The sequence below is a fragment of the Oncorhynchus clarkii genome, chromosome 1, assembly GCF_045791955.1.
Source record: "Oncorhynchus clarkii lewisi isolate Uvic-CL-2024 chromosome 1, UVic_Ocla_1.0, whole genome shotgun sequence".
In the NCBI taxonomy this organism is placed as follows: Eukaryota; Metazoa; Chordata; class Actinopteri; order Salmoniformes; family Salmonidae; genus Oncorhynchus; species Oncorhynchus clarkii.
The window spans coordinates 10772437-10789112 of NC_092147.1; the positions used below are offsets into that span (position 1 = coordinate 10772437).

At 44.0% G+C, this 16676-nt stretch overlaps 1 protein-coding gene and 1 pseudogene across 1 annotated transcript; one reads left to right on the forward strand and one right to left on the reverse strand.

Moving 5' to 3' along the window:
• Positions 1-2000: 2000 nt before the first annotated feature.
• On the reverse strand, positions 2001-3525 carry LOC139409291 (piggyBac transposable element-derived protein 4-like; annotated as a pseudogene).
• Positions 3526-10752: 7227 nt separating this feature from the next.
• LOC139415031 (transcription factor HES-1-like) lies at positions 10753-12810 on the forward strand. Its single transcript, XM_071162785.1, has 4 exons — positions 10753-11215; positions 11363-11458; positions 11598-11685; positions 11980-12810. The coding sequence occupies exons 1-4, from the start codon at positions 11108-11110 to the stop codon at positions 12489-12491; spliced, it is 804 nt and encodes a 267-aa protein (XP_071018886.1). The 5' UTR covers positions 10753-11107; the 3' UTR covers positions 12492-12810.
• Positions 12811-16676: the final 3866 nt, after the last annotated feature.

Consider the following 16676-nt stretch of genomic DNA (forward strand, 5'->3'; position numbering starts at 1 on the left):
ACAGTCCTGCAGGAGAGGGTCCAGTCTACACAGTCCTGCAGGAGAGGGTCCAGTCTAGACAGTTCTGCAGGAGAGGGTCCAGTCTACACAGTCCTGCAGGAGAGGGTCCAGTCTACACAGTCCTGCAGGACAGGGTCTAGTCTAGACAGTCCTGCAGAAGAGGGTCCAGTCTACACAGTTCTGTAGGAGAGGGTCTAGTCTAGACAGTCCTGTAGGAGAGGGTCCAGTCTACACAGTCCTGCAGGAGAAGGTCTAGTCTACACAGTCCTGCAGGAGAGGCTCTAATCTACACAGTCCTGCAGGGGAGGGTCTAGTCTCCACAGTCCTGTAGGAGAGGGTCTAGTCCACACAGTCCTGCATGCGCACAGGGCTTTCAACTAAACCTCTTCTTTCTCTTAGCCAGCCATACGACACGCTGAGTGTGAATCCCTGCTTAACGTTTTCCCTGCTCCCTGGCCCCTTCAGGCCCTCAGCTCTTCGCTGTTCGTTATGTGTGTGTTCCTCAGCGCTTTCCTCGCCTTCTCTTCTCTTCTCTCTCCTCTCCTCCCTGGCTGTTTTCTATGCTTGCAGGATCTCTGTTCTTCTCTCCCTCCATTCTTTCAGACCCTGCTTTGATCCCCCCCTCTCTCTCTTTCTCCGAGCCTTGGCTCCCTTGCTCCCAGCAGCCAAGGAAGTACAGGTCCTACTGCACTCCCAATGATAACACACACCACACTTTTCTCAACTTCTCAGAGCTTTATATTATGATACTGTATAATAATAATGGATATATTTAATATGGCACTTTTCATTCAAACATAATCTCAAAGTTGCTGTAAAAAACAAACATGAAAAAATATATATATTATTTTTAGTCACTAATACAGTAATAATACAATAATATACTAATAATAGAGTAATAGTCATGCCTAATTTACTCATTTATTTAAAAAAAATAATCTATAAAAAATTGAAAAATATTATTACTTTTTAATTTTGATTTATCAGGGGGTGCCTAAATACCCTCACCACCCCTACTTCCTGTGGCTATGCTTTCAGTAGTGGTGGAAAAAGTACCCAATTGTCATACTTGAGTAGAAGTATAGATACCTTAATAGAAAGTTACTCAAGTAAAAGTGAAAGTCACCCAGTAAAATACTTGAGTAAGAGTCTAAAACTATTTGGTTTTAAATATACTTAAGTATGAAATGTAAATGTAATTGCTAAAATATACTTAAGTCTTTTGTAGTCTTAACATTCTGTATACTCCCCTTGTCCTAAGGGACAAAAATGACCCGCCTTCACTAAACCCCTAAAATAAAGCAGCTTATTTGAATTTTAAACCCCAAATCTATTTAGCATGAAGAAACAACCTGTCATTCATCACAAACGTTGTGAACATCTGGGTTTTCCCTCTACACAACGCAGAAAGACTGCATTTAATCAGTGGACACCGCTCGTTTTTAGTACAACACACCCGTCATAATTGTTTTCTTTACTAAAGTATAGGTTTATTATTATGATTATTATTGCTATAGGTACTTCATAGGTGTACCCATGAACGTTTTTTGCTAATGATAGAACTTGTGTATCCTAAAAGAGTAGCAAAAATGTGCAGAAAGTAGTTTTGAATGCATTTTATTGAAGTGAAACAACATCAGTCTTGCACTTTCTTGGCAACATAGTGATATATTCTTATATACTGTACGATGAGGAATTCAACCCCAAAATACTAGTCTTCTCCCATTTTCTTAACCATTGCCCCCACCCAAACGGTGTATAAACAGCAACAATAAATAAGAATAAGATAATAGATACAAAATAAAAATGTGAAGAACAGAAATCAATCAACTCTAACTAGCACATGTAGGACAGTATGCAAGTGTGTGTACATGGACTTGTATGTATTTCTCACATGTGCGGCACATAGTATTTGTCTTACAGTCCTTCTTTGGGGGCAGAATTGGCATCTCCTCCTCTTGCCTGCTCCAGCTGCAGTCTCAGGTGGATCAGGACAAGATTCAGCCCCCCTGAACAGCTTTCACAAGCGCTGCAGAGGCTGCTGTGCAGGGGAGATGCTCCCGTCTTTGAATGTGTGGTGTTACAAGTGCCTTTCCCAGCTGCTCCAGGAACACCCTCCTCTTGTTCAGCTTATCAGACATCCAGGTAGGGTTGATCTTGTTCCATATCATGAAGGCATTGTATGAGGACACATCAATGATGTTATGGAATATGACCAGGGGCCAGTGGGCAGTCATCCTCCTGCAGTTGTAAGTTCCAATCACCTTATCCAGGTTGTCCATGCCTCCTTTGTTGTGGTTGTAGTCCAGGATGATGACTGGCTTCCTGTCCTCACGATCACTGATCTCAGCCATTTTGTGCAGTGTGCTCAGGAGGACCACATTCTTGTTCCTCATTGGGAGGTAAGAAACTAGAGTGGTGGTGGGGGTGAAGGCAAACTTTGATGAGAAGGTCTCTCTCCCCTTTGTTGCTAGGAGTGTAGAGGGAAGCTCAGGCTTTTTCTTTCAAACTGTGCCAACCCTGGTGATCTTCCTCTTCAGGAGCTGCTGGCTGAGTTCATAAGAGGTAAAGAAATTGTCACACGTGACATTGTGCCCACTCAGTCCATCTGTCACATCAAGCACAACCCGCATCCTCTGGTTCTTCTCTGGGCCTCCACTGGTCGGCTTCCCTGTGTAGACTTGCATCTTCCAAGCATAGCTGGATTGTGCGTCACAGGCCACCCATATCTTGATGCCATACTTTGCTGGCTTGCTGGGCGAATACTGCCGGAAAGGACAGCAACCTTTTGGTAAAAGAGATTACTATCAGTAATTAGTGTCAGTGTCACAGAAAACATCACATAAATCAATGATATTACAGCAATACATAATACAATTAACAGTGAAAATCACTTACATTACAGATATGAAAATAAAAACTTACCTCTGAATGGAACCAGTTGCTCATCCACTGTTACTTCAGGCCCAGGGTGGTAGAGGTATGGCAGATGCTCCACCCACTTCTCCCAGACCTCTGTTATGGCCGCCAGTTTGTCTCTCACACATCTTGCAGGTCTTGACTCAAGGTTATCAAATCATAGCCTTCTTGAGAAAGTGTGAAAGGCTTTCAGTGGCATCATGGCACGGAAAATTGCCCTTCCACTCACTGCATTCCAGAGACTACATGTAGCCTCGCCTTGAGACCTATACACACCCGCTAAGAGTATCAGCCATATGTAGGCACGCAGGTCAATCTCATCCATTATTTTCCAGTTGTCTCCATATTTACGGAAACCCTCCAAATTTGTCATCTCTAGGACAATTTTTTTTGATGACTTGTGATGAACATGTAGAATGTTGAGGAGATGTCCTGGGCATGGGCAACTGCATGTCTTGTGGGCCCTGGGGTCATCCTTATGACATTTTGTGCTGCCATCTTGCCCTGGTTGTCATATGGTGACAAGGACCAAGTTATTTTGCTGTTCTTTGACAAATGTCTCTCTTTCAGCTTGGGGGATGTCTTCTTCATCTGAAGATGATGCATCGTGCTCTGGGTTGTATTCTTCCCCATCTTCTTCTTCAGATACCTCCTCCTCTTCTAAATCATTGTTCCTTTGTTCCTCCTGAACATCTGAAAAAATCATATATACGACCTGTTGGGCACTGAAATGTGCACTCATGGCTTCAGCAGAGAGAACTGCGGGGACTGTCATCTGCACCACATTTATAGCCTCTGACTGCATTCCTCATTAGTAAGCAATGCTTTCAAGAAATGTTTATTTTGACTGAAATAGTTTTTATTTTGTCTGTGAACTTGAGTCATGTGTGGGGTCGTGGAGGGGAGATGCTGCAGTTTTGTCTGAGTTCCATCAGTAGCACACATTTTCTCATTTTGTGTGTGTGTGTGTGTGTGTGTGTGTGTGTGTGTGTGTGTGTGTGTGTGTGTGTGTGTGTGTGTGTGTGTGTGTGTGTGTGTGTGTGTGTGTGTGTGTGTGTGTGTGTGTGTTTGTGTGTGTGTGTGTGTGTGTGTGTGTGTGTAAAAATTATTTTATAACTGCCGGGTCAAAAATGACCCTAAGACAATCTTTGTACCCTGCTGGTGTACAGCTTTCATTGAAATATGAACAAAGGCGATGTTTCACTTTTTCTAATGTTGTGGTCACTCTAGGAAAAGTCATCAAATTTCAAGTTGAATAAATATAATTTAGGGGGTTTTCTCTGCTGTTAAACATAGTGGTGGGTCATGTTTTACCCTTAAGACAACACAAGGGTTAACTATCAAAAGTAAAAGTATAAATCATTTTAAATTCTTTATATTAAGCAAAGCAGACAGCACTATTTTCTTGTTTTTAAAATATACAGATAGCCAGGGGCACACTCAAACACTCAGACATTATTTACAAAAGATGCATGTGTGTTTAGTGAGTCCGCCAGATCAGAGGCAGTAGGGATGACCAGGTGTTCTCGTGATAATTGTGTGAATTTAACCAACTTACTGTCCTTGTCATGTTCTGACCTTTATTTCCTTTGTTTTGTCTTTATTTCAAATCAAATCAAATCAAATCAAATCAAATTTTATTTGTCACATACACATGGTTAGCAGATGTTAATGCGAGTGTAGCGAAATGCTTGTGCTTCTAGTTCCGACAATGCAGTAATAACAAGTAATCTAACTAACAATTCCAAAACTACTGTCTTGTACACAGTGTAAGGGGATAAAGAATATGTACATAAGGATATATGAATGAGTGATGGTACAGAGCAGCATAGGCAAGATACAGTAGATGGTATCGGGTACAGTATGTACAAATGAGATGAGTATGTAAACAAAGTGGCATAGTATAGTATAAAGTGGCTAGTGATACATGTATTACATAAGGATACCGTCGATGATATAGAGTACAGTATATACGTATGCGTATGAGATGAATAATGTAGGGTAAGCAACATTTATATAAGGTAGCATTGTTTAAAGTGGCCAGTGATACATTTACATCATTTCCCATCAATTCCCATTATTAAAGTGGCTGGAGTTGAGTCAGTGTCAGTGTGTTGGCAGCAGCCACTCAGTGTTAGTGGTGGCTGTTTAACAGTCTGATGGCCTTGAGATAGAAGCTGTTTTTCAGTCTCTCGGTCCCAGCTTTGATGCACCTGTACTGACCTCGCCTTCTGGATGATAGCGGGGTGAACAGGCAGTGGCTCGGGTGGTTGATGTCCTTGATGATCTTTATGGCCTTCCTGTGACATCGGGTGGTGTAGGTGTCCTGGAGGGCAGGTAGTTTGCCCCCGGTGATGCGTTGTGCAGACCTCACTACCCTCTGGAGAGCCTTACGGTTGAGGGCGGTGCAGTTGCCATACCAGGCGGTGATACAGCCCGCCAGGATGCTCTCGATTGTGCATCTGTAGAAGTTTGTGAGTGCTTTTGGTGACAAGCCGAATTTCTTCAGCCTCCTGAGGTTGAAGAGGCGCTGCTGCGCCTTCTTCACGATGCTGTCTGTGTGAGTGGACCAATTCAGTTTGTCTGTGATGTGTATGCCGAGGAACTTAAAACTTGCTACCCTCTCCACTACTGTTCCATCGATGTGGATAGGGGGGTGTTCCCTCTGCTGTTTCCTGAAGTCCACAATCATCTCCTTAGTTTTGTTGACGTTGAGTGTGAGGTTGTTTTCCTGACACCACACTCCGAGGGCCCTCACCTCCTCCCTGTAGGCCGTCTCATCGTTGTTGGTAATCAAGCCTACCACTGTTGTGTCGTCCGCAAACTTGATGATTGAGTTGGAGGCGTGCGTGGCCACGCAGTCGTGGGTGAACAGGGAGTACAGGAGAGGGCTCAGAACGCAACCTTGTGGGGCCCCAGTGTTGAGGATCAGCGGGGAGGAGATGTTGTTGCCTACCCTCACCACCTGGGGGCGGCCCGTCAGGAAGTCCAGTACCCAGTTGCACAGGGCGGGGTCGAGACCCAGGGTCTCGAGCTTGATGACGAGCTTGGAGGGTACTATGGTGTTGAATGCCGAGCTGTAGTCGATGAACAGCATTCTCACATAGGTATTCCTCTTGTCCAGATGGGTTAGGGCAGTGTGCAGTGTGGTTGAGATTGCATCGTCTGTGGACCTATTTGGGCGGTAAGCAAATTGGAGTGGGTCTAGGGTGTCAGGTAGGGTGGAGGTGATATGGTCCTTGACTAGTCTCTCAAAGCACTTCATGATGACGGATGTGAGTGCTACGGGGCGGTAGTCATTTAGCTCAGTTACCTTAGCTTTCTTGGGAACAGGAACAATGGTGGCCCTCTTGAAGCATGTGGGAACAGCAGACTGGTATAGGGATTGATTGAATATGTCCGTAAACACACCGGCCAGCTGGTCTGCGCATGCTCTGAGGGCGCGGCTGGGGATGCCATCTGGGCCTGCAGCCTTGCGAGGGTTAACACGTTTAAATGTCTTACTCACCTCGGCTGCAGTGAAGGAGAGACCGCATGTTTTCGTTGCAGGCCGTGTCAGTGGCACTGTATTGTCCTCAAAGCGGGCAAAAATATAGTAAATAGGCAAAGCGGGCAAAAAAATAGTATGACATTGTTGCCGCCTGTAGCACTGAATCCAAGGGAAGCCAGCGAGCATTTAGCCTCCCTTGATATTTAAAAATAATAATAATAGCCAATCAGCATTGAGCTAAATGGATTGAGCTCAACTGTGAATGGTCCTGGTACACCAAAAAAAAGTGTCAATGGAAGCCAGTTTGGATTTGGCTTCACTCCAATCACATCACTTCGAGAGCCATTCGTCATTGACAGAAACAACTTGAATTGTTGCATCTTGTTATGTTGTTATCCTCCGGTGGCAAGCTGGCTAGCTAAAATTGGTCCTTTCCTAAATTAGCCATGGATGGAGATAGAGATTTGGACTTGTAGTTTTACTTAATTCTCCCTACTGGTCAACGATTATAACAGCGATTCTGATCCAACCATAAATTCACACATTGTGCCCCTGGCCTGAGAGGATGGAAGCTCAATATATAGCTAGATGTAGAAGGCTAATGCTAACTAGCTAATGTTACCCATGAAAGCAAGTTAGGCTAGCTAGCACAGACACACATCAGAACCATGGACAGCCACATCATATTTAGCTAAAGTTGATTGGACTAAATTATTTTGGGCATATTTTAGTTGTCACTGTATTAGATGAGGTGATTTGAAGATGTTTAAGTCTAAGGCACTGCGTCTCAGTACTAGAGGCGCCACTACAGACACCCTGGTTCGAATCCAGGCTGTATCACAACTGGCCGTTATTGGGAGTCCCATAGGGTGGTGCATAATTGGGCCAGCGTCATCCGGGTTTGGCCGGGGTAGGCCTCATTGTAAATAAGAATTTGTTCTTAAACTGACTTGCCTGTTTAAATAAAGGTTAAATAAAAAATAAAACAAAGTTTAAATGGTGCTGTAATAGTGGAGGCAGCTCCTGTTTTCTTTGTGACTTGCTGTAACTTTTCATGGTTCTAAATCAATAGTTGTTTATTAAGTTGTGTGAAAATGTTGGAAACATTAACTTGCTTGATCTAACTGTTTGTTAAATGCAATATGATTTGTGGACTTCACCAGACAGAGGTCACTCTCTGGTTTTGTTATGAAACAAATGTGTGGTTGAATGTATTCTTATAGTCTTCTTGTTGTCTCGGCCTTAGGCCTATATAACATGATCGCAAGGCACATGAACTAACAGGTTATAGAGCAAACAACGCAGTTTTCACAACACTTTGGTTGTAATAGGTTTCTATTTTTTGGGCTTGGGTTCCCAGGTGATTTTACCCACGCATCGCTACTGGCAACCACTGAACCAAAATGGAGAAATATGGGAGTAACTATCCCCATTCACCACCAATGTGTAGCACCCCCAGTACCACTCCCCCCCTGTCTACATCTCCCCCATCCAGCCAGCCCTGGCATGGGCACCTCACCCCTGTCTCACCACTTTTAACAGGGCTTGTTGGCAGTCGCTACCTTTGCTCACCAATGGCTTATGCATTAATGCACGAGTTGTCTGTGATAAAGTGCCAGATTGTTTGTGAGCACAATATCTATCACTTTCACACGCACTTTAGCCCCGCAATCGGCCCCTCTGATTGCATTATTGCAGTGTGGAGGTCCATGGTCGAGATGCCTCAATAAAGATAATAGGCATGGGATGGAGGGAGTGGTGGATGAGAGAAAGGGAAGAGAGAGGGGGGGAGAAAGGGGAATTACAGGGGAGAGTGGAGGGAGACTGGGAGAGATTGTGGGGAGAGGGCAGAAGAGGGGGGGGGGCAGGTAAAGAGAGAGAGAGAGAAGCAGGGTGTGACTGTTTGGGTGACCCACTCTAACATGTCAAGAAAGTAGTAATAACGTTGTTTAAAAAAATATATACATTACAAATTTCAAATCAATATAGCCCTTTTCGTTTTACTCAATGTTTGCCGTTTCAAATAATTAATAGCTAAAGACATCCCGTCAATGATCGTGTGAGAACAACGTTTTACAATAGCATCCGTTTGGGTTGTTACTCAAACGGTTTCGCAGAGCTATTTAGTGAAAGTGGAGTTGACCCATAGCAGCAGGTGACACTCCTGGAGGCGGCCAGGTGCAGCGGATAAGAGCCCTGAACTCCCGGGAAAAGGGAGGGACCGCGAGACCCATGGCTCCGTGACTCAATTCAGCGCTAGAGACTTCTTGGAGCAAGAGCGTGAGAAAGTAAATCAGGCGAAGAGGGTTTCAGAACCTATATTTTGTGTTCTTTAACGTCAGTACATTTGTTTAGGAACTATGTGAGTTGCATATGGCGAAATGACTCGGGTGTGCGTCCAAGACTAATGGAGTGCTGTTACTGAGCTGGTGCTGAAGTAGCTTAAGTGGACATGAAGAACTCATGGATATTATACAAATATATGTTCAATTATAATACATGTTATTATTTCTATGCTTACTGATTTTACAGAATAATATTTAGACCTATTGGGCCCTTACCAAAAACGAATGTTTGCTCAATTACGCAAAAAAAACATAATAGCCTGAATTGGATACCCTATGTATTCCATTTTCAAAAGTATCACATTTTATGCATTATTTGATTTAGGTGCCAGTGAAAGTTTACAGCTCGAGTGCTCCTTTGGGCAGCGCTCTCTGGTGAGCATATTAAATTCATGATCTTGCGCGAAGCCGCAAGCGAAGTCCCGCAGCTGCAGGCAGCAAGCCAAAGAGCAGCGCCTTCTCCCGTCGCTTGCGCGCCACGTGTCGCGGGGTTTTACAGCAGCTGGAGATCACGCCCGCACACCAGACGACCAGGCAGCCCGCTGAGGAGCGAGCGCGACCTCCCGGGGTGACAGAGAACCCAGAGCACACACACACCAGTCCCCTCCGTTTTGTCATTAACCGAATAACGTTTGTATGCTAATATTAATGTATTGTGCACAGAACATAATTATTGTGTAAAAGATTATGTTTAGAAACTAATACAATTAGACATCATGGACTTATAAACTTATATTTACAAAACTTCAGGATGCTATTCGGCTTTACGCACTCACATGTTCTGAAATGAAGTGGCTATTCACTTCAAGTATACTGGAGTCTATAGGCTATTTAAACAAGCTAATACATTTTTTGTGAATTACTAAAATGTATGTGTTAATACTATCTGTATGGGGGCAATTATAACCATTTACAACTGGAGTTCGGGTCTGACTTTCTGATAAGGATAAGGAAATTAAATTATGACCTTCAATGCGTTGCCTACTAACTGCTGCCCGACCAAAAGAAAGGCAGGCAAGGCATCGCTCTAATCTTGTGCTCCCACTCAGAAATATCTCTGCTCTGGCTCGCATTCCGATAAGGCCGATCGAGCTCTCGGTAGGCGTGTTTTTCCCAGGCTTTTAAAACAGCAGCTGCTATTTACCTTCTCTCTAATGTAAACCACCACCGCCACCCCTAGCCCGGCCGCCAAACCTTAACCACCATGCTCATAAAACATCCTGGCAAGTGCTCCGCGTTCGCATGCCGACAGATGTCAAAATGCCAAATTTGTACAGCGGCGGGCGCTCATTAAATAATTAATGCTCCGATCTTGGCTGGTTAGAGTTGAGTTGATTTTTGAACTCCCAAAGCGCAAACTTAATCGAGGGTGTAGTTCTCAGACTTAGGCTACAGCAACACAAGGCAGTCTAATAGGAGAAGCCAGGTTATTTTTTCCCAAGTTAATTTACATGATATAAAATGTAGCATTAATAGGTTATTACACTATAGCCCATCAAGCCTAATTAGGCTACACTGTAATTAAGAACACTACATAAGTGTCGTGAACCATTGCATAAATTATCTAGGCAATTCTTATTTTACTCCGTAGTTGGAATGGGCTATATGTTCGGTGTAATTACGCATTTACACTGGTTTGTAGTCCACACGTATGTGGAAGTATAATACAATTAGATGTAGGCTAAGTGGAACATGTAATTGTAGGCCTGCGCTGAGGCCCTATAGCCTCTAGTATATTGGGTGGAGTTTATCCCTCCTGACTCCTGTGCGTACTGCCTTAAAGTTGGTGGAGCAACATGCCGAATCAAGTCAACCCTGCATTCTCTGCGCTGGGTGGTAGTCAGGGGCTCAAGTGTTAATACGTAAACTGAATGATTGAAGGCAGTCCCGGTCGTGCCTTAAACCCGGCCCCCGCCATTGGCCGCCCGCTCAAACTCCAAACAACCAATGGAAGGGCGCCGACCACGAGCCATCCTCCCCTCCGGCCGCGTGTCCCTCGCACTGATTGGTAGAAAGTTACTGTGGGAAAGAAAGTTTTGGAAGTTTCACACGAGCCGTTCGCGTGCAGTCCTAGATATAAATAAGACCAGCAAGAAGCGCCACAGACGCAGCGTCCGCTGGCAGACAGTGATTTCTCGATTCCGTGACATTGTTCAGCTTGCGACTGACTTGGGGACGCTTGTCTCTCGCACAGAGGTGCGCTACCACCTAAAAAGGATTTTGTTTTTTCGGAATTTGGAATTTCATAAGAGGGTACTGTGAATAGGTGCCGAATACTTGTCAATAACCACCAACAGTGGACTGTAATACCGAGTTGCCGTTGCTCTTGTGGGATATTTCAGACAGACCGAAGATGCCTGCCGATATAATGGAAAAGACATCAGTCTCTCCTGTTGCTGCTACTACAGCCAGCATGAACACGACACCTGATAAACCCAAGACGGCTTCCGAGCACAGGAAGGTTAGTAGTCGGTCAAAGCATCTTAGAAATGCGGATATTCTGTCACTCCAAAATTACGCACGGGCTAGTTAGTATAGCACAACACGAACATTTCCTTCACCTTGAGCAAGTCCCAATGTAACAATGTATTATATTTATTTTCTTTAGTCATCCAAACCTATCATGGAGAAAAGGAGAAGAGCCAGAATCAACGAAAGCTTGGGACAGTTGAAAACACTTATCCTGGATGCGCTCAAAAAAGATGTAAGTATTAAAAAAATAATATCTCACATCAAATGAATTATTACAATCACAGTTATAGATTTACTTTATTAAAAACATCAACTTTAATAAGAAAGTATTTTATCTTCAATCCTAACAATGTGCCTTCTTCATATTACAGAGTTCCAGACACTCGAAACTTGAAAAGGCGGACATCCTGGAGATGACCGTAAAACATCTCCGGAACCTCCAGAGAGCTCAGATGACTGGTAAGTCACTGGGACTGTTCTGGTGGGTGAATACCCAGGATGATTTCTTCCAGACTTCCGTCTGCGGTTTAGATCATGTTAGAATGAAGGGACATACTTGTCCCGCATCCTCTCTCCCAAGAAGTCTCTCTAAATGTAGCTAATTGTATGGACTAACTACATAGCTAATTTATCGTAACCATTGGTGAGCTTCGTAATGTATATGTTTAGTTTGATGTTCATGTTTGGAATTTAAATTGTCGTTATGCTGTTGTTATTCTCAGTGGCTTATCATTTTCTCTCTTTCTCACACAGCTGCTTTGAACTCTGATCCCACCGTGCTAGGGAAATACACAGCTGGATTCAGCGAGTGCACAAATGAAGTCACCCGGTTCCTGTCCACCTGCGAAGGGGTTAACACCGAGGTCAGGACGCGGCTTATCGGTCACTTGGCCAGCTGCATGACGCAGATCAACGCTATGAACTACCCCACGCAGCACCAGATCCCTACCGGGCCTCCCCACCGCGCCTTCGGCCAGTCCATGGTACATATCCCCAACTCATCTCCACAGGGCAACGTGATGCCCCTGCCTTGTAAAGGTGGCTCTCCCCAGAGCATGTCACCAGAAACAACAAAAGTATACGGCGGCTTCCACCTCGTACCTGCCACAGATGGACAATTCGCCTTCCTTATCCCCAATGCAGCTTTTACGCCCAACGGTCCCGTTATCCCCGTGTACGCGAACCAGGTCAACACGCCTGTCCCAGCAGCGGTGTCCCCCGGTGCACCGACAGGCAACTCGGACTCAGTGTGGCGACCCTGGTAGAACAAAAAAAAGGACCTATCGAAAATACTTTTTATAATGACACTTAGTTCTTCTATGTTTGATGTTACATTAATGATGTTTGGATTCTGTTTTTGTATTTTCAAGGTGTTAAGATGAAAAGATGATGCACTATATTTGTATAGCCTATATGGGAGTGAAGTTCATATTGAAATTAGATTTTTGTATTGTTGAAGTCTGTTCACTGCATTTTATATTCGAGGTGTCTTTTTTTTATTGCGCGATACCAAAGATATGTTGAATGCACTTTACGTTATTCTTCATTTTGGAAGAAAAATAAATTTGTAAAGATATTGAAAAACATTATTGTGCGCTTATCTATGTTTTAAGCCTAATCACCAAATAATTACTTTAGGCTGCATTTGTTTTGAACTTTAGATACACTTGAGAATAATATATTATCGACCTACAATTTCCAAGAGAAAATAGCTATCCTATTCTACTAATATGTTAGTGTAAAAGTCAAATTTGATATTGACTGTGCGTAATATATTCTTGCGCGCGCAAAACTCATGCACATTCAAACCACAGGAATATCACACACACATGCACTTGTTGCGCCAGGAATGGGTCAGAATTTAGGCGTATGTTGCGTAAAATTTTAGAATGTTACGCAACAAAACTTGCCTACAAGTGTAATAGACTGTGAAGTGGGGCTGGATTTATAAACACGCTTTTGCCTAATGCCATCACACAAAGCTGTTGCTTCTGGCTACATCCATAAGAAACTGGTGGCAGGTAGCCTAGCCGTTAAGAGCGTTGGGCCAGTAAAGATTGCTGGTTCAATTCCACAAGCCGACTAGGTGAGCAATTTGTCGATGTGCCCTTGAGCAAGGAACTTATCCCTAATTGGGATAAGAATGTCTGCTAAATTCCATACGTTTTGAACAAGAGTTGACCAGGTGTATCAGTCCAGTTGTGCGTGGCGAGATCCTAGACAGGAGAGAAGTGGGAAACTTCACTGAACATGTGAAATGATGAGAAAATACACGATATATACACATGTATGTGGACACCCCTTCAAATGAGCGGATTCAGCTCTTTCAGCCACACCTGTTGCTGACAGGTGTATAAAATCGAGCACACAACCATGCAATCTCCATAGACAAACACTGGCAGTAGAGTGGCCTTACTGAAAAACTCAGTGACTTTCAACATTGCTCCATCATTGGATGCCTCCTTTCCAACATGTCAGTTCATCACATTTTTGCCCTGTTAGAGCTGCCCCGGTCAAATGCAAGTGCTTTTATTGTGAAGTCTATCAGTAACGGCTCAGCTGCGAAGTGGTAGGCCACACAAGCTCACAGAATGGGGCCGCTGAGTGCTGATGTACGTAGAGCTCAGAAATTGTCTGTACTCGGTTGCAACACTCAGTACCGAGTTCCAAACTGACTGGAAGCAACGTCAGCACAATAACAGTTTTTGTCAGGAGCGTGTTCTCCATGGCCAGCAGCCCCACACAAGCGCAATGCCAAGGTCCAGCTGGAGTGGTGTAAAGCTCGCCACCATTGGACTCTGGAGCAGTGGAAACATGTTCTCTGCAGTGATGAATCATGCTTCACCATCTGGGAGTCCAGCTGATGAATCTGGGTTTGGCGGATGCCAGGAGAACACTACCTACCCCAATGCATAGTGCCAACTGTAAAGTTTGGTGGAGGAGAAAAAATAGTCTTGGATGCTTTTTTTATGCTTCGGGCTAGGCCCCTTAGTTCCAGTGAAGGGAAATGTTAAAGCTACAGCAAACAATTACATTCTAGACAATTCTGTGCTTCAAACTATGTGGAAACAGTTTGGGGAAGACCCTTTCCTGTTTCAGCATGACAATGCCCTCATGCACAAAGCAAGGTACATACAGAAATGCTTTGTCAAGATCGGTGTGGAAGAACTTGACTGGCCTGCACAGAACTTGAGCCCTGACCTCAACCCCATCAAACACTTTTGGGATGAATTGGAACACCGACTGTGAGCCAGGCCTAAACGGTCATAGTTTTTTATGATTAGCCTTTATTTAAACAGGGGAAACAAGCTGAGACAGTCTATTTTACAGTAGTGCCCTGTGATCCAACAATAAAACAACACAGCAATTAATAAGAATTTAAAACCAAACAAAATTAAAACACATAAAATGTACAAGATGAAGATTAAAAAAGATTAAAACAAATAAACTGCTATAAGAAAAACACACATTACAAAAAGCAATCACAGTTTATAATAAAAAGTTAATGTAATGTGCATTTAATGTGCCCAACCTCACTAATGCTCTTGTGGCTGAATGGAAGCAAGTCCCTGCAGCAATGTTCCAATATCTAGTGGAAAGCCTTCCCAGAAGAGTGGAGGCTGTTATTACAGCCAAGGGGGGACCAACTCCATATCAATCCCCATGATTTTGGAATGATACGTTCGATAAGCAAGTGTCCACATCCTTTTGGTCATGTAGTGTATAACCTTGAGGTCTGAAGGGAATACCAGTTTGATAAAATTACATTTCTCACAGATCACATATGCAAGATAATATGGCCATGAGATGCCCTTCAATAATATTATCAGTAGCTTTGAGTTATAAGTATTATATCAACAACTCTCTCGCTGTTTGCTGTCTTAACTGGCCTTCATACCTCGAATGCAAATGTAATATTTTCATTTGTGGGTCATCAAAGAAAACTATTTTACTCCCACCAATATGTCAAAATGTTTGAAAATTTGACATGAGCCTCTTCTGAAGATTAAAAATGAAGTTTGAGAGGGATGGCTCATTTCACTTTTCACAGTGGAGATTGTGCGTGTTCAAGGATTTTAGAAGTCACGTGCGCCATCTAGCAACACCGCAAGGAAGTGCAATCTGATTGGGTTAGTATTGATCAATGCTTACTACCAGATATCAGCCACTTGTAACAACAAAATTTGTCACAATATTGTGACGTGGAATCTACGTGGAAAATACATTGGATTTGAAAATAGTAATCAATGTAAACTGTTTTGAGGGTAACATTTCAACCACAATATTATGTCATGGTAACCAATTTTCGATATAGACAAACGTATGTTGAATTTCTACCTTTGAAACAATGTCAGATCTTTAAAAAACAATAGCCATGGGCAGCACCTTCTACCAGAGAGTTAATCTACAGTATCTACACCACTATCCAGTTTTGGTCTCCCATCCAGGATTTTAACCAAGCTGTGCCAGGTTTAGCTGTGTTATTTGTCACTGACTACTACTACCAATATGCTATCATGAGAATGATTATTGGGAGATCTCTTAATAACTGAATAGATTCACTGTTGCTGTCAAAGTCATACCAAAGCGTAGGTTTTACAGAGAAATCCAATGTAACCCTATAAGTCATATTTAATAAATTATGCTATTTAGGCCTATAAAGCATTTGCGAAGTCATCAACAGCTATTGTTTCAATTCAACCCAGTGTTCAACTAATAGACAATGCATATACAGGCCTAGTGTAATGCTCCGGGTGTCGTGGGTGTGGAGTCAAATGCAGGAGACAGAGAGTTCAATGCTGCGCGTCTTTTAATCGCACCAATGCACCACAGGGTGCTCACAAAAACGTTACGTTCCCAAAACACAGGGAATCAAAATGTACAATGGGAAGCAACGTGCCTATACCACAGAGCCGAAGGTTTACATAGAAATAATCCCGCACAACAACCAGGCGGGCCGGCTGTCTAATAAAGACAAACTAATTAAACATTCACAGGTGCTACCACTCAACATACAAGGAGGGGAAGGAAAAACAATCAGTGGCAGCTAATAGGCCGGTGACGACGACCGCCGAGCGCCACCTGCCCGGGAAAGGGAAACACCCTCGGTTGGACTCGTGACAGTACCCCCCCCCCTGACGCGTGGCTCCCGCAGCGCGCCGACACCGGCCTCGAGGTCGCCCCGGAGGACGAGGCGCAGGGCGATCCGGATGGAGGCGATGGAAATCCCTCAACATGGAGGGATCCAAGATGTCCCCCACCGGTACCCAGCACCTCTCCTCCGGACCGTACCCCTCCCAGTCCACGAGGTACTGCAGGCCCCTCACCCGGCGTCTTGAGTCCAGAATGGCCCGGATCGTGTACGCCGGGGACCCCTCGATGTCCAGCGGGGGGGGAGGGACCTCCGGTACCTCACTGTCCTGCAGGGGACCAGCTACCACCGGCCTGAG

Bases quoted from the DNA above. Each gene is read 5' to 3' on its own strand.
- LOC139415031 (XM_071162785.1), top strand. From the start codon at position 11,108: ATGCCTGCCGATATAATGGAAAAGACATCAGTCTCTCCTGTTGCTGCT. The intron at 11,216-11,362 runs GTTAGTAGTCGG...TATTTTCTTTAG, and splicing joins CGGCTTCCGAGCACAGGAAG to TCATCCAAACCTATCATGGA. The intron at 11,459-11,597 runs GTAAGTATTAAA...TTCATATTACAG, and splicing joins TGGATGCGCTCAAAAAAGAT to AGTTCCAGACACTCGAAACT.